This window comes from Bos indicus x Bos taurus, chromosome 9 (genome assembly GCF_003369695.1).
Source record: "Bos indicus x Bos taurus breed Angus x Brahman F1 hybrid chromosome 9, Bos_hybrid_MaternalHap_v2.0, whole genome shotgun sequence".
Lineage (NCBI taxonomy): Eukaryota > Metazoa > Chordata > Mammalia > Artiodactyla > Bovidae > Bos > Bos indicus x Bos taurus.
In genome coordinates this window covers 91,780,758-91,799,053 of record NC_040084.1, presented here as the reverse complement: position 1 = coordinate 91,799,053, position 18,296 = coordinate 91,780,758, and the positions used below count along the sequence as shown (strand labels likewise).

Here is an 18,296-nt window from a genome sequence, read left to right as displayed (position 1 = left end):
TAAACAAAGACAGGAGGCTGAAATGTGTGAACATGCGGGAAGGACAGCTCGGGGAGTTTTACTATATAGATCACAATTAACCTGGGTTTAAAGGATAAGCTTAAAAACAAACAAACAAAAAACCACAGATGCTAAGGAAAGACAATCTCATATCTGCCGTAACAGGTTCTTCAAATGTCACTTTGTCAAAGATGCTTTCTCTTGGTTACCCTAACTCTGACCCCTTCCTCCAAACCTAGTCACTCTAAAGATCTGCCGTTTTAAGTCATCTGTGCTAAGTCGCTTCAGTAGTGTCCGACTCTGCGCAACCCTATGGACTGTAGCCTGCCAGGCTCCTCTGTCCATGTGATTCTCCAGGCAAGAACACTGGCATGGGTTGCATTTCCTATTCCAGGGGGTCTTCCCAACCCGGGGATCGAACCTATATCTCATTACATCTCCTGCATTGCAGGCAGGCAGGTTCCTTACTGCTAGCGCCACCTGGGAAGTCCCTTTAAGTCATATATCTCTATCTAAATAATGTTTTATACTTCTTTATTGTCTGTCTCCCCTAAACAGAAAGCTATCTTCTCCAAGGCAGAAGGCTTCCCAGTCTCATTACTGGATTAACAATAGCACCTAATAATGCTTGGTAAAACTATGTGCTAAACTAAATCAATTATTCTGGTGTAGAATGAATTATTTGTAAAATAATCTTCAATGATACAAATGTACATGATACACTATTAAATTTAAAAAAGCAAGTTACAAAGTATTGTATGTAGGGTGGTCATTTTAAAAAAACTTAAAAAAAAAAACACTCTTTAGGTGGTACATAATCAAACAATGCATTAGGAAAACAATGAGTTCTAAATCATGTTGACATAACAAAAAAAAGCTGCTCACCTGTTGGCCTTGAGGACTTTGTAAGATCTGAGCTACTGCTGCAAGTGTATCTGTATTTGTTATCTGAGACACCCACGGATCAGGTAAACCTTGGACCACATTGGCTGGAGTAACAGGTGTCACAGGAGTTCCTTTTAGAAAGACATCAAACCCATCCCCAATAAATATGTAAGTAAATAAATAAGATGTAGAAAATTAGATTTGTTCTGTCACTTTTAAAAAATATGTACAAATTTATATAATTTTACTGTCTTCATCTTTAAAAACCATTACAGAATTAGGTTCATTAAATAAAACAAAATGGCAACAACAAAAATGACCAAAAAGAGCTTTTCATACTTATTTTCAATTAACTAAGCTACCATTTTAAAGGAGCTTACAATCCTCGGAAATCATTAAATACTTTACTAAAGAAGAAAATTCAATGACATAAGGAAATATTCAATCTCTGATGAAAAAAGTATTATAAAAGTGTACATAAAATTATTATTGTTCCAAAATGTATATGTACATACTCCAAAATAAACATACATCAAAATGATAACAAATATAATTCTTAGACTGTGGTTAAAAAAAAAAAAATTCAAATGTCATTTAAATACCTCAAAAAAACCTCCATGATTTTGAGATTATTACTCATTCTTGGATCCACTAAATAAATCTTTTCAGGGTTCTCTTTATATATTAAGTACACTTAGCTCACTATGAATATCAAGTTGATATATATGCAAGTTTAGAAGATTACAGTCTATATCAGGAAAAATTTAACTGAAATACCAACTTCCCAAGATGATTATGTTATGTTTCTAGGAACTTTAAAAGCTTAGCTTTTTAATTTTTTTGAAAAGAATGAAACACAAATATAATTTCTGATTTTATTTTTCCTTCAAATTAAGACTTCCTTTCATTTACTTAAAGTGAAACAAATTATCCTGCACTGTCAAATTATTATTTCATATATGAATAATTGCCTGAAATGCATGAGTAGAACACTCAGAAAATCTCTCTCAAAGCAACATACCTGGAGTATTGCTCATAGCAGCAGTAGTACTGGCCAGAACAGGTGTGACAACTGGAGGAGGAATCCCTGCTGCCATATCCAGAAGAGGCTGAATAATCTCACTCTTAAATACATTATTCTTCTGCCATAAGTTTAATACTCTCACTATTTTACTCTAGAGGAAAAAAGAAAACGATTATTTTTATTTTTTTGCTTTCAAAACTTCAGAACAGTCATATCATAGAGGCTCCTCAGGCCATGGACAGGAAGGATGGATTAAAATACTTCTTGGGCACTTAATGGAGTTCAGGCACTGAGATTACAGTATCAGTATAATCTTTCCGACTCTGATTATCAAAAAATCCCTAAACACTAAACTTCATTATAAATGACAAATATTATTATTATGAAGTTTACAAATTCAAGACTGACTTATTCATTGTAACTGACATAAATCCAAGTCCAAATTAGTGAAATTCCTAAATCAAAGTGTCTAAGTTACTTCAAAAATGTTTATATAAAATCTCAAATGAGTTATTTTAGGTGGCGTTCTAAGGTATTTAAGACTCAATCATGATGGATCACATTAAAACTGGAAGCATTCTTTCTGCCTGCAAAGAATCAACGTACCAAGGTTAATCAGAAGGAAAAAACCTGACTTTAGAGGCATATCCAAGAACAATTTACAACTCCTGACACAATAACGTGTTTTCTCCACATCGATCCACTCTAACAAGACTTTGTTCTGATTGCAGACTGTATAACAGTTATTAAAAATAAAAACTACCTAATCTTGTTGTACTTGAGAGGAGGTAAAAGATCTGTGGTAAGCTTTTAAGTCTGGTTGCTCTTCTTCAGAGTAAGTCTTCACCTGTTCTTACTTTTCTACACAATCAACACTGCAATCAAGTCTGTCAGAATAAGGACACTAAATTTCCAAGTCAGCATCCAAGAAATGTAACCTTCTACTATCCCGGTTTCCAGCACTAAGAAAACGCTTCCATAACAAAGGAATTTTGATATGCAGTTATGGTCTACTAATTACTTGGTAAAATCATTTTCCACAGACAACTAAGTAGGTACATATCAGCTAATGTCAAATGACCAAAATTATGAATTGGTTGTGCATGTAAGTAAATAAGATTTTAGGATAATTAAAAATGCTTATTAGAGCCAGTTTCTTTAATACCAATGGCTTTAATAAATTAAAAAGTGGCAAAATCAACTATATCTTTCATTCTGTTTAAGAAAAGTCTAATAACAAAAAGAAACATGGACAGTGCAATAACTATTCAAATTCAGGATAACAAATGGTAATATAAAATGATAAATTATGATAATGTAAAGTCTTATTAAGACCAAAAAGGTAATTACTTCACCAACTTAGGCAGCATACCTTGTCATCTCCAGGGCAACGGTATAAATTCTGGAAAGTGCTAATGATGTTATTACTAAATCTGGGTGCAAACACATCCTTTTCTTGACCAAATTGATGTCGAGATTGTCGTACAATAGAGTCAATAACATAAAGTCCAGGCACCTTATATTCTGGTTTACACTGATGAAAAAAGAAGAATGGGAAAGGAAGCAAATGAGAAGGTTAAAATTCTCAACAGACAAATGTCACCATAAATCTATAAAAACACAAACACACTGCTCACACTGAGGTGATGAACACTCAGAGGTTGACCATTCCACACCATCTGTCTCTGGAATGGCATTTGAAAGACTCTACTTTGGCTACTCTACATATTCAGTTCAACTGCCAATCACCTAAGTTCCAAAACAGCCCTGTGTAACTGGCTTGAACAATAACAAATAAAAGGTGTGGTTAAAATTAAATATATATATATATATAGTTTAATGACTTGTGAATTCAAGCAGTGAATTCAAGAAAGAAAAGCTCTGGTAAAAAACTACTGCCAACAAGCCTTAGACTTCATCCAAAAAACACACAGGAAAAGGATCTCTATATGAATGAAGGAAGGAATCAAATGGCAAATTACAACATTCTAAACACAGTGAGCCTGAAGTTTTAAAACTTTTCTCAAATGCAAACCTATATGAAAGATAAGACACTACCATTATGATTCTAAAAATCTTTCCTACGAAAATATGTTTTAGCTGCTTCACTGATCAGTGTTTCTTATCCTTCTTATAGTCTGAAGAACATGACAGTCTTCTGGGACCTTCCCTAAGCACAACGAAGAACCCTTCACCATCAACTTCACTGCTTCAATTTTTTCCATGTCCAGAAGCATGAGAAAACCTGCCTCCCAAATACATACTAATTAAAATGAAATTATGGCTGCTAAAAGCAGGTTCAAATTTTGAGTGTAATTAGGTAAGCATTTCACCCAGAATCATTTCATAGAAATCATATATAGCACTAAATCAAAACTGCATTCTTGAAAAATTTCTTAGACCCAAGGACCAGTGAGTAAAGGATCTTCAATCCACCTCCAACACACAGATACATGTTTCTAAACAGTATTTTCAGTCAAGACAATGAGTGACTTCATTCTGCAAAAAGACTAGATGATCCATCACTTGTTCCTTCAAATCCCTTCTTCTTAAGGTCATTATTAAAAAAATGAAGAGACTGATACCACCAATTTATAAGTATCTATTGCAAGGTTCTGGCTGTTTAGTACTTGAAATATTTAATAAAAGGGCAGTAATGTTGATGTGTGGACATTAAAGTTTTAGGTTTAACCAACCAAAGGTTCAAAACTGTCTGCTCTGTTCAAAGTTATTGTTTTAGAAGTCTGAAATAGTTTTCACTGATGTTCCCCCCAAATCTAGCATATTTGTTCCTCAGTTCATATATCTGACTTATTTTCCTTTGACTACCGTTCAGTTCAGTTCAGTCACTCAGTCACGTCTGACTCTTTGCGACACCATGAAGTGCAGCACACCAGGACTCCCTGTCCATCACCAACTCCCGGAGTTCACTCAAACTCATGTCCATCAAGTTGGTGACGCCATCCAGCCATCTCATCCTCTGTCGTCCTCTTCTCCTCCTGCCCCCAATCCCTCCCAGCATCAGAGTCTTTTCCAATGAGTCAACTCTTTGCATGAGGTGGCCAAAGTATTGGAGCTTCAGCTTTAGCATCAGTCCTTTCAAAGAACACCCAGGACCGATCTCCTTTAGAATGGACTAGTTGGATCTCCTTGCAGTCCAAGGGACTCTCAAGAGTCTTCTCCAACACCACAGTTCAAAAGCATCAATTCTTTGGCGCTCAGCTTTCTTCACAGTCCAACTCTCACATCCATACATGACCACAGGAAAAACCATAGCCTTGACTAGACGGACCTCTGTTGGCAAAGTAATGTCTCTGCTTTTGAATATGCTGTCTAGGCTGGTCATAACTTTCCTTCCAAGGAGTAAGCGTCTTTTAATTTCATGGCTGCAATCACCATCTGCAGTGATTTTGGAGCCCAAAAAAGAAAGTCTGACACTGTTTCCCCATCTATTTCCCATGAAGTGATGGGACCAGATGCCATGTTCTCAGTTTTCTGAAATGTTGAGCTTTAAGCTAACTTTTTCACTCTCCTCTTTCACTTTCATCAAGAGGCTTTTTAGTTCCTCTTCACTTTCTGTCATAAGGTGGTATACAAGCAAATAATTATCTACCTAGCCAGGCAAATAATACATCCACTAAAAAAATTGTTTAAATTTAATGAAAACCCAACACATTTCTTTGTTAAAAGTCATCTATTCCTCAATGCTGAAAAAACAGACAAAATAATCTCATATTTAATGTATTATTTTATAGAAATGATTATCTTGAGAGTAAGGCTAAATAAAATTGCTAAGTTGCTGGTAAGAGTTTTTAAATACTGAGTGGTAAGTAATAAAAGCGATTAGTGTAGTGAGTTTAAAAAAAAAACAAATACACCTTTTTCTTTGATTTATAACAAAAATTCTTGATTATAAACTCACAGTACATAAGAATCATGAGTACACAACACAATGAATGGGCCTTTCTTCCCTACTATGAAGATTCCAAAGCTTCAAAAGTGTCAGGGGTTTTAGTATTAAGCTATAAAGATGAACACTTCTTTCACAATAACCTTTAGAAACACCATATTATGATGTTACAGTACGGAATTTCCTTCACTGGTAACACTAGGTATTTTTATGTGCCTGCCACATAAAATGGCAAAAAAAAAAAAAAAAAAAAAACTTATGTATGATTTAAATGTAGAAAAGCTTTAAAAGAACAGTATTTGGTAAACTTGGTTACGTTACCAACTAGAAACTTGAGAGAAGAATTAAGACTAAAAAAATCTGAAATGTTTTTCAACTGTTCAAGTTCTATCAGCAAAAACACAAGAATTCCTAAGCCTCCAATATCATGAGGGATTTTTTTATACTTTGAATTAATTGTGGCACTTACAAAGCACTAAATGATGCTGACAGCAGCATGTAAGAAAAGAGGGCTGTCTCAGGACACAGTTATACCTGATACCAAACGAATTCTGAAGTGAATACTGCATGCTTCCAACAGAAGGAGAGGAAAAGGAACCTTTCCAAGAGAGTCAGAGCATCCAGGGCTTTAACAAGGTCTACTCTCAGGGAAGCCTGGTGTGCTGCAGTCATAGGGTCGCACAGAGTTGGATACCAATGAGAGACTGAACAACTCTCAGGACACACTTAATCAGAGCCTGATCTGCTTTGGTTTTCCAGAGTCTAAATGACCCACCCTCAGGGAATCAGAACCTGCATTTCAACAAGATCCCTAGGTAATCTGTGCAAGTTTCTTATGCACAAAAAAAGTTTAAGACACACTGTTTAGACATTTGAATCTTTTTAAAGTTTTATAACAATGAAACTTTCTAACCACCAACATTTCTATCTTACAGCTAGATTTACCTTAGTCATACAGCATACCTGTTATTTTACCCCATACCTTAAGCTTCAATTCACTAGCTGTTCATCTCAAAATATGTTTTATCAACACTTTAAGTTTTGAGAAAACAAGATATTAAGAGGGGAAAAAAGCTGAATCAAATAAAAGTTAACTGATTTATTCAAGATTATCCAGATAGTTTGGAGACGCAGTAACACTACTCTGATCCACGCACCCTCCTCCGGTCAGCTATTTTCACTCAAGAAACACACTGCAATTTATGTCCTTTGATTCACCTCTGATTGTCACACTGGTTCTGCTCACATCTAGGCAAGTGAACAAAGGGCAGAATACTAAACCTCAATTCAGTGACAGATTTCCTACAGTATCATTTTACAAATCCTAAGTCTTATGGTACTCCTGCCCAAAAAAAGCGGCAGAGATAAGGCACTGATCACAAGGGGCAAAGAAATATAACCTAGCCACCTTGGGCTTTGGTTACCAAAAAAATTACTAAATGTATGCAGAAACAGCTGTTTTCAACTTTGTCTCCCTCTGCTTACCCTGGAAAATGGAACTTCAGGTCTAATAATAAGAAGTAGAGATGCATACTGTCCTAACGGATGAACAAAATGAATCAGCAGAAGAAAAGCGGCTAGCATTTTTACTACATTTACTACATCTTATCTACAAGGAAGACTGCTCTCTAGGCATTAAGCTTGAAATGAATAAGGAGAATTTCTCTAAAGGCTATATAAAAAGCAATGAATCTAAAATTTCATTAAAAAAATCATACTGAAATATTTTCTTCATGGAACAGATGCTCACTATGGCAATGCAAATTAACAAACACATCTACCTGAAAGCTTTCGTTTTTAGAATTATTTGAAAGGCAGTTTCATTTTATTTCTTAATTAGAAATTAAAACAAATGGAATCACTTTTGAACAGTCATCAAAACAATTTAAAGTTGGGTATTTGAAAAGAGAATAGCACAAGGTGTTAGTCTACAGTTACAGAACTTTAGCATGTACATGGAAAACTATATACTTACTTTCTGAATGAATTTCTCAACACTCTGTACCACATGTTTATAGAACTAAAAGAAAAAAAAAGAGGTTTTAAATGTTTGATTAGAACTTTCCTGCTAAATTTACGGTTTAAAAAAGCTTCAAAGATCTTCAAAATTCATTATCAACAAAGCAATGAATTTTAATCATGAATTCTGAGATAAACGTAACATAAACAAACATAAACATGAGCACCAGCTATGGTCAGTAAAGGTCCTTGAAGCAGGTATACAGTCAATATACCCAAAGTGTGTTACATGCAAAATACGGTGGTAGGCCACTGGTAGATATACACTCTTCCTTCCTGGAAGGAAAAGTAAAGATCTCCTGTAGTAACGTTTTATTGGCTAAATTAGGTTAGTGCTGCTAAGTTGCGTCAGTCGTATCCGACTCTGCGACCCCATAGACGGCACCCCACCAGGCTCCCAGTCCCTGGGATCCTCCAGGCAAGAATACTCGAGTGGGTTGCCATAGAAAAATCAAATAACTGAAAATAAAGAACATTAATAAATGTATGCAAGGGAGTTGCCTTCAACTTCATTATCTTCTGCTTCTCCTAGAATATTAAGCTAGCAAGTATATATAACAAAATATAGAGATGTACAATGTTTGAATGGATCAGTCAAAATGAATTCAGCAGAAGAGAAGGGAGCACATGGATTAAAAATCAGAAATGAGCTTTTATTAATTTTGAGAAAACCCTTTATGTTTAAGTTTTATAAAACAACACTATGAATAAACTTGAAAATGAAAAAATAAAAATTATAGGTTAAACAAAAACTATCTGGAATTTGTACCTAATAGCTCAGTGGCAATCGCATAATCAACATATTTGTTTAAAAAACTAGCCTCAATTGTGCTTTGTTTTATATGTGTGATCCCATAATTTAGGCTTTTAAGGCGCATCCACTTAGACTGAGACACAAGACCATTCAACTGCAGCATAAAATCCAACATTTATAAAGTAAAAAACATAGGAAACCCTCATTAATCATATTCACCAAATCAAAATCTACAATACAGTTTCCTTACTGCAAAGTAACAGTCTACTCAACAGAAAGTTAAGCAAAAAAAAAAAACCTGCCAAAACAACTACTTAAAAGTTATCAGGCACTTTATAAATAACTAAATATTTTAAATCAATATATAAAATGTTATTTACACACTGAGTGGTTTTTATTAAATAATAATTCTTCTGGAAAATACCTTGCCAGAGCTTCTTACTTCTAGTTACTTTATGTATGATTTGTAATTCAGACTAAAACTAAATGTTAGCTTCAGTTCAGTTCAGTCGCTCAGTTGTGTTCGACTCTTTGTGACCCCATGAATCGCAGCACACCAGGACTCCCTGTCCATCACCAACTCCCAAAGCTTGCTCAGACTCATGTCCATCAAGTCGGTGATGCCATCCAACCATCTCATCCTCTGCTGTCCCCTTCTCCTCCTGCCCCCAATCTTTCCCAGCATCAGAGTCTTTTCCAATGAGTCAACTCTTCACATGAGGTGGCCAAAGTCTTGGAGTTTCAGCTTCAGCATCATTCCTTCCAAAGAACACCCAGGGCTGATCTCCTTTAGGATGGACTGGTTGGATCTCCTTGCAGTCCAAGGGACTCTCAAGAGTCTTCTCCAACACCACAGTTCAAAAGCATCAAATCTTCGGCACTCAGCTTTCTTCACAGTCCAACTCTCACATCCATACATGACCACAGGAAAAACCATAGCCTTGACTAGACGGACCTTTATTGGCAAAGTAATGTCTCTGCTTTTGAATATGCTCTCTAGGTTGGTCATAACTTTCCTTCCAAGGAGTAAGCATCTTTTAATTGCATGGCTGCAGTCACCATCTGCAGTGATTTTGGAGCCCAGAAAAATAAAGTCTGACACTGTTTCCACTGTTTCCCCATCTATTTCCCATGATGTGATGGGACCAGATGCCATGATCTTCGTTCTCTGAATGTTGAGCTTTAAGCCAACCTTTTCACTCTCCTCTTTCACTTTCATCAAGAGGCTTTTTAGTTCCTCTTCACTTTCTGCCATGTTAGCTTGCTGCTACTGCTACTGCTAAGTCGCTTCAGTCGTGTCTGACTCTGTGTGACCCCACAGACAGCAGCCCATTAGGTTCCTCTGTCCCTGGGATTCTCCGGGCAAGAATACTGGAGTGGGTTGCTATTTCCTTCTCCAATGCATGAAAGTAAAAAGTGAAAGTAAAGTCACTCAGTCGTGTCCAACTGAGCGACCCCATGGACTGCAGCCTACCAGGCTCCTCCGTCCATGGGATTTTCCAGGCAAGAGTACTGGAGTTGGGTGCCATTGCCTTTTCCAATGTTAGCTTACTAAATGTTAATTCGAAGATTCTATTCACATAGGTCTTTTTCCATAACAGGTGATCAGAGGTTTTGTTGACAGCGTGCAATGGTAACAAACACCCATCAAAATAATCATCTCTTAACACTGACAAAAAACCAATGACTTACCTTAACATGAAACACAGTGTCATTTAACTGAAAAAGGCAGTTCAAATATCAATTTATATATGCATCAAATTCAGTTTAAAGTAATGCAGTACTGCAAAACCGTTGGTCTAAACTCTTCAAAAACGTCAATGAAAAACAAAAGAAAAACAAAGCAAAAGGCTGGGTAAAGGACAAATACAGGACAGGATCTTGACCGGATCCAGAAAATGCACAAGTGCAGGGATTAGCTACTAAAGTTAGTATTTAGACAACTGATAAATCAAAGTGTAGATTATATTAGATAATAATGTTGCATCAAAGTAAAATTTCTTGCATGGGATGTGTTTTGCTGATCTATGAAATCTCTTTGTTTTAGGACATTAAAATTCTAGTATTTAGGGATTATGTACTATTCTAAATGAATTCTGAAATGAGTTCTCAAATGACTCAGTCAAAAAAACCTGACAAAGTATGTGTGTGTGTCTGTGTGTACATGCAGAGAACTAACTAAATATACTAGCCAAGATGCTAATACCTGGCAATGCTAAGCGGCTATGTACTGCTCACTGTATTTTGCAACATGCTTTTATTTTTTCAAAATTAAAAAAACTAAGACCAGTAAATCAAAATAGTACAGTAAACCATGTTTAGACTGTAAACCATGCTTTCTCTCTTGACTAAGAGAAAAATTAAAATCTAGCTGTTTTTATTCTGACTGTTGCAAATTAATTTTCTTAGACACTTCCAACATCTGAAAAATGTAAACAATGTTAATACCTATTCCTTAAAGGTCATGAATTAAAAAGTATTCTGTCCAACAAAAGCTTTTATTAAAATGCATCAACCACTCCGAGAATGAAAACTCGGAAAAAAAAAAATGCATCAACCATTTAACAGAACAAAAATGATAATATGTATGCTGCACACTCTCAGGATCACACAGAAATCAGACCACAAAGATGGAGAACAAAAAGAAAGCACAAGAAACTATTACTCATCAGAGTCCCTGAAAAATCACTTCTTTGAAGAAAATTCTCCAGGTTAAACGTGTTTATTGCTCACTGTCCTTATCTCTCTTTCATATTCTACATTTGAACTCTAATACTGTTTAGACATTGATTACAAGTATGAAAACTAAGGTTTGGCCGTTAGAATGCTGCAAAATCAACTATCTAAATTTTCTCCTAATAGAGACTGTCTATGAAGAATCATCTGTTAAATCTAACAGATAATGCTGTTATTCAAAGATAACTTATCCAGGGAATTCCCTGGCAGTTCAGTGGGTAGGACTTAGCGCTTTCACTGCTGGGAGCCGAGGGCTGGATCCCTGGTTGAGGAACCAAAATTCAAAAAGCTCCTCTGTGAGGCTAAAAACACAAACAAAAACAAAAAAATAAAGGTAACTTACTTAAATAATGGTGCCTCTGGTTATGGCTGATGTTCTTACACAGAGTAGAAAAACATATCACTGAAAATCTACAGCAGATCTACTTAATTAAAAATAAGCACTCACTCATACTCACTTTTAACAACCAGACTAGAATAGGGAGTCTTAGCTTTGGGGACAAGGACATTGTGGAGAGGTGTCTATGGCTGAGCTTCAGAAGGTCCCTAAAGCCAAGAACTTCTATTCACAATTTTGTACATATGTGCATTTCTCTAGAAACAGTCCAACCTTCTGAGGCAAAATTTTTTATATGTGTGTATTTCTCTGGACAGTCCAATCGTCTGAGATTTTCAGAAGTATCCATAAGTCACAGAGAAGGCAATGCCAACCCACTCCAGTACCCTTGCCTGGAAAATCCCATGGATGGAGGAGCCCGGTAGGCTGCAGTCCATGGGGTCGCTAAGAGTTGGACACGACTGAGCGACTTCACTTTCACTTTTCACTTTCATGCATTGGAGAAGGAAATGGCAACCCACTCCAGTGTTCGTGCCTGGAGAATCCCAGGGACGGGGGACCTGGTGGGCTGCCGTCTTCAGGGTCGCAGAGAGTCGGACACGACTGAAGCGACAAAGCAGTAGCAGTACCCATATGTCAACACAGGTTCAAAACTACTGTGTCAAAGTAACAGCTAAATACCTGTGGCCTCTTCCCAGAGTTTAAATGTCCTATGTACAATGTAATCCAATTATTTTCCATAAAGGTCCATTTTCAAATCTATAGTATAATCAATAGGATAAAAAAACCAACACATTAAGTTTTATTTAGAAAACTCTTCTTAACTAGTATTTCAAGATTCTATAAAGTCAGTGTGACAAATAACAGTGTTAAACACATTCTCCACAATGTGCCTGAATCCAAAATCTTACCTATGAAAAGGGAAAATGACTGCTTCAAAGTTTGTGTAAGAATATTTATGAAAATATTAAATGTTTATCTCTAGTTGGGAGGGTATGTACGTGACAGATTTTCATTTTTGTGTTTTTCCAACCTTGGAACATGTACTAACTTTGTAAAGATGAAGAAAATACATAATCTGTAAAAATTAACCTTCCTCCAAAATATTAGTGGAGTATTTCCTTTTGAAAACAGCAGAGTAAAAAGTGTTACTCACCTTTATAGCTTTGATGGCTGCCTTAGTAATTTGGGTCATTTTCGCTTTAGAAATGGGTGGCTTGTAGTCATTCAGGGAATACAACTGATGAAAAAGAACAAATTTTAAACACAGTAAAACTAATGGTCTCTATGCAATTACATGAAATTACCAAACATTTCTATTTTTACATCCTCAGTGAAATTAAAAGTGCTGCTTTTCTTTTAAAAGTCAAGTTCAGCATCATTAGCCATCAAGCAAATACAAATTAAAACCACTATGAGATTATCACTTTACACTTACTTGCTTATAATCAAAGAGACAGACAAGTGTTAGCAAGAATGTAGAGAAATTGGAACCCTGACATATCCCTAATGGAATGCAAAATGGTACAGCAGCTTTGGAAAACAGTTTGACAGTTCTTAAAAAAATTAAACATAATAATATGCAGTATGAGGCAACAATTCCACTCCCAGGTATATACCCAACAGATGTGAAAATATATGTTCCCATAAAAAGTTGTACACAGTCACTGCAGCATTATTAAAAATTCATTTAAAAATTGGAAAGTAGCTAAATGTCCATCAGATGAGGAATGAATAAGCAAAATGTGTTCTACCGAATTAATGAAATATTAACCATGAAAATGGAATGAGGTACTGATGCATGCTACAGCACAGATGAACCTTGAAAACAGGCTCAGTTAAAAAAGTCGCACTTAAAAGACCACGTTATAGAAACGCATTTATATGAAATGTCCAGAAAAAGAAATCTACTGGGGACTGTCCACAGCTGGGCCAGTTGGGGAGAAATGAGGAGTGATGATTATGAGTACAGCATTTCTTTTTCAGGTGATGAAAATATTCTAAAATGGACTGAGGTGAAGACTGCACAACCATACCAAAACCCACTGAATTACACACTTTCAATTGGTTAATTGTGTGGTATGTGAAGGATGTCTCCATATAATTGCTTTCAGAAGTCAAGAGACCTCATGTTTAGCAACAATCCCACCATTCCCCCCAAAATTTGTTTTAAAATTTCTCATATAAGCAAAGAATACTACTGCTTAGAGAGAAAACAATTGAAGACAAGGTAGGGGAATTAACCAAAAGACAACTAAGCTTAAACAAATCTGGATGAAAAGTGGGTACTAGGTAATGCTAGGAATTTAACTACAATTAACTAGAAGTCGAGAGACCAAGCTTTGGCCATCATGATCCTGAAAAACCAACCTGAACAGGGCTTCCCTGGTGGCTCAGTGGTAGAGAATCTGCCTGCCAAAGCAGGAGACACAGGTTCAGTCCCTGGTCTGGAAGATGTGACATGCCGCCGAGCAACTAAATCCGTCCGCCACAACTACTGAGCCTGCGCTCTAGAAGCCCAGGACCCACGATGACTGAGCCCACGAGCCCAAACTGCTAAAGCCCTTGTGCTCCCCAACAAGACAACAGCAATGAGCAGCCTGCACACTGCAACTAGAGCAGCCCCACTCGCCAAACAAGAGAAAAGCCCTCTCCAAAAAGACCCAGCGCAGCCAAAAAAAAAACTGGAACAGACTATGAAAGCAATTCAAAACAGCTTTAGCTGGTTAACCAACTAGGTAGTCCTCTAACGTATTTGCTCCAGCACCCCTTATAACCTATTTATCACTGAATTCTACTGAATTTTACCCAGTTTTCCCCATATTTATCTCTTCTTCCTCCATCCACCACCATGACCCACATCCAAATTACCTTCAGCTCTCACATGGAGATAGCATGCCTATCTTTTCAAAAACTGATCTGATCAGGTGACTGATACTCACCCACCTCCTCTACCACCTTAAAAAGTTCAATGATTTTCCACTCGCTACACAAACAAAAATCTAAGTAAACAATGCCCGTGCCTGGTTTAATTTCTGTCTCATCTCCTGCCATGCGCCCTTCCCCAGCTCTTTGCCCTGGGCACAATGGCCTTTTTTCAGTTCCCTACCACAGAGCCTTCCTCTATTTGGTACAGAACCAGGGTATCCCCACTGGTTTTCCTAATGAGGAAAGCCTTCCCTACATGTGCCCAATCAGAACTGTCTCCTTTATACCCTCACTGTACTGTCATTCACCTTTGAAACATTCATCACAGTTATGTGACACTTGTATGATTATTTAACAAATATCTGATTTTTAAAAGGACTGTTCCAAAGGATGACAAAGACTGACAATCATGAGACAAATGATATAAGTTCCTTTAAAAGGAGTTTAAGCAGTAAGAGGTGAACTGTACCCCAAGAACTATGCAAGCTGAAATGAACCCTGGTAGAAATATAAACATCTTTCCCTTTAAGTTCCCACAGAGGTGTCCACTTGTTGATGTAATCCTAACCAGGGTCACAATCTCATCATATCCTTTAAGAAGCCTCCTCTGTTAAACTCACACCAAATTTTAATATGCTCATGGCCTCAATTTCTACTTGACTGTTTTATAAAATCTAACTGCATGCAAGTCAACTCGCCAGGAGCAAAATAACATGAACACGTTCTGCAGTATCTACAGTAAACTGTGTAAAGCAAAGTTCAATTTCCCAGAAATTGTTGGCAGGTACAGACTGCAGCCCATCTGAGATCCAGACCTGCCCTCTCCTAAGTGGTAAAGAATCCACCTGCAATGTGGGAGCCCTGGGTTTAATCCCTGGGTTGGGAAGATCCCCTGGAAAAGGAAATGGCAACCCACTTCAGTATTCCTGCCTGGATAATTCCATGGACAGTCAGGAGCCTGGCAGTTTACAATCCAGGGGGTCGCAAAGAGTCAGACATGACTGAGCACCACTCTACTTCTGCTGCTACTACTCTACTAGAAAACAAGCTCTAAGAACAGAAACTCTGCCTTTTCTGCTTACATCTTTGTTTCCCTTTATCCACTCTATCCTCAGTGTCTGATAGAGAATAAGAATTTGTTAAGAATAAATTTAAGCGGACAAATACATATAAGACACAGGATTGTACAAGCTTTGCACAGAAACACCTGAATTTGAATTCCAACTATGTTACAAGCTGCCAAACCTCTGAACCTTAGTTTTCTCATTTACAAAATAGAAAAAATATTAATTTCACAGAAACACTGCATATAAAGCTTTAAAACACACTTAAATCACTCAACAGGGTTAGCCATTATTAAAATTATCTTTGGTAGGCATTTTCCATTTAAATGAACAATATTCAAGTGTGCATCAAACACCTATTCCCTCAGGTTCCTGAAGGGACATTCCACGCTAATTTATATTACTGGGACAACGAAGACGCCTCAAGGTCTTCCCAGAGCTGACAATTCACTTCATTTTGTGTGGTAAAGCCCTAAAGTCTCAATCACCCTAAAGTTTCAATCAAGCACTAGTCCATATTCTAGCAGATCAAAAGCTTTCTTCTTTTTGGGAGGGAGGGAGGCGCTGGGGGTGGGGTGGGAAGAACCAAGTAGGGGAAATGTAATTTAGACTTACAAAACATTTCAACAGTGTCAAAAGTCAGCTCTTATCAGAGACGCTCTTTTAAAAAATGTACCTACTGCAAAAACTTAAAAGTACTACTTAGAGAAATACTAAGCAATTAGTAAGTACTTTTCAAAGGTTCACTTAATACATATGCTTTCAACTAACTATCCAACAAGATTCTCTAAAATCTCACTTCTTCTTAAAATCTAATCACCAGAGAAGAGGCATAGATCATGTCATCTAATTCTTCACAGAATGCCTTTACTCAGATTTAACAACATCCCAGTATTGCCCTTTCTTTGGCTTATTGATTCACAGGAAAGATTGACTTATTGATTCACAGGAAAGATACTAAACAGCAGCCTGGCTTTTCAGTCCAATTCAGGTATTCTTTTGTTTTTCCAACTCCCTTCAGGTACACTGAAGAATCAGTAACATTTAAATTTTCTACTTTATCACTTGTAGGCACCATATGAAATGAGTATTTTTAGATCTGAAAATAACTTCAAATCAAATCCGTTTCTAATGACTTTAATCAAGGCCTGAGGAATCTTTAACCTAAACAGTTTCTTAGTTGCTGTCTGGCTACCCCACCAAAAAGCTTATTTCTAACAAAGACTTTTAAAGTTGTCCACTACTGAGTAGGCCAGGGTTCAGCACAGCACGTATTTTAGTCTTTGAAGGCTACACAGCTGCTATCACATAAGAGGCATCTTTCACTTCACTGTGTTTTGCAGACATACTGAAGGCTGTGGCAACTCTGGGTTAGTTAGTGAAGAGGACATGCTAATAAGCCTCCTGCACCAGTTAAGCTGTAAATGCAAAGGAAAAGTTCTTGAAGGACATTAAGTGCGACTCCAATGAACACACAAATGATGAGCCAGCAAAGTGGCCTTACTGCGGATACAGAGAAAGTTTTAGTCTGGAGAGAAGAGTAAACCAGCTGCCACATTCCGGAAAGCCAAAGCCAGAGCAAGTTTCTACTCTGCTCAATTCTCTGAAGGCTGAGAGGTGAGGAGGCTGCAGAAGTGTGAAGCTAGCAGAGCTGATTCATGAGATTTAAGCAAAGAAGTCATCTCGCAACATAAAAGCGCAAGTGAAGCACCAAATGCTGATGGAGAAGATGCAGCAAGTTATGCAGAGGATCTAGCTTCAATAATTAATGAAGGAATCTCCATAAACAACAGATTTTCAGTGTAAACAAAACAGCCTTAAGCTGGAAGAAGTCAGGTAGACTTTCATAGCTAACGAGAAATCAATGCCTGCCTTCAAAGTTTCAAAAGACAGGCTGACACTCTGGTAAGGGGCCAATGCAGCCAATGACTAGTAGAAGCCAATACTCATCCACCCTGTGAAAATTCTACCGCCTTGAAGGATCATGCTCAATCCTCTATGCCTGGGCTCTCTAACTGGAACAACAACACTTGGATGACAGCACATCTATGTACAATGTGGCTGACTGAAAATACTTTAAATCCATCGTTGAGATCTACTGCTCAGGAAAAAAACCCTTTCAAGATATTACTGCTCATCAACAACACATCTGATCATGCCAGAGCTCTGATGGAGATTGGTGTTCACATGACTGCTAACACAACATCCATTCTGTAGCTCATAGATCAAGGATTCATTTCAACTTTCGACCAAGGATTCATTTCAACTTTCAAGTCTTAATAAGAAATATATCTAGTAAGGTTATAGCTGCAACAGATAGTGATTCCTCTAATGGTTCTAGGCAAAGTAAACGGAACACCTACTGGAAAGGATTCACCATTCTTGGTGCCACTGAGAACACTCATGGTTCATAGGAGGGGTCAACATAGCAATGTTAACAGGGGTCTGAAAGAAGTTGATTTCAACCCTCATGGTATTTGACTTTGAGGGGTTCAAGACTTCATGGAGGAAGCTAACTGCAGATGTGGTGGAAATGGCAAGACAGCAGGCAATTTTATTTCTTAATCTTATAAACAGTTTCGTTCACTTGTCTACCTTTGAATAAACACAACGATCTCATGTCCTGCAAAGTGTATTCA

The 18,296-nt window shown here is 37.1% G+C and overlaps 1 protein-coding gene across 3 annotated transcripts in view; it reads right to left on the bottom strand.

The window, feature by feature from the left end:
* The window catches only part of SCAF8 (SR-related CTD associated factor 8), an 86,961-nt gene that overhangs the window by 32,332 nt on the left and 36,333 nt on the right, over nucleotides 1-18,296 (bottom strand). For all 3 annotated transcript variants that reach the window (XM_027551910.1, XM_027551912.1, XM_027551911.1), the window contains 5 exons: nucleotides 12,822-12,905; nucleotides 7,795-7,839; nucleotides 3,282-3,443; nucleotides 1,907-2,060; nucleotides 886-1,016 (listed from right to left, as the gene is read on the bottom strand). In XM_027551910.1, the coding sequence (XP_027407711.1) occupies nucleotides 886-1,016; nucleotides 1,907-2,060; nucleotides 3,282-3,443; nucleotides 7,795-7,839; nucleotides 12,822-12,905 (576 nt within the window). The remainder of the gene's footprint in view (nucleotides 1-885; nucleotides 1,017-1,906; nucleotides 2,061-3,281; nucleotides 3,444-7,794; nucleotides 7,840-12,821; nucleotides 12,906-18,296) is intronic.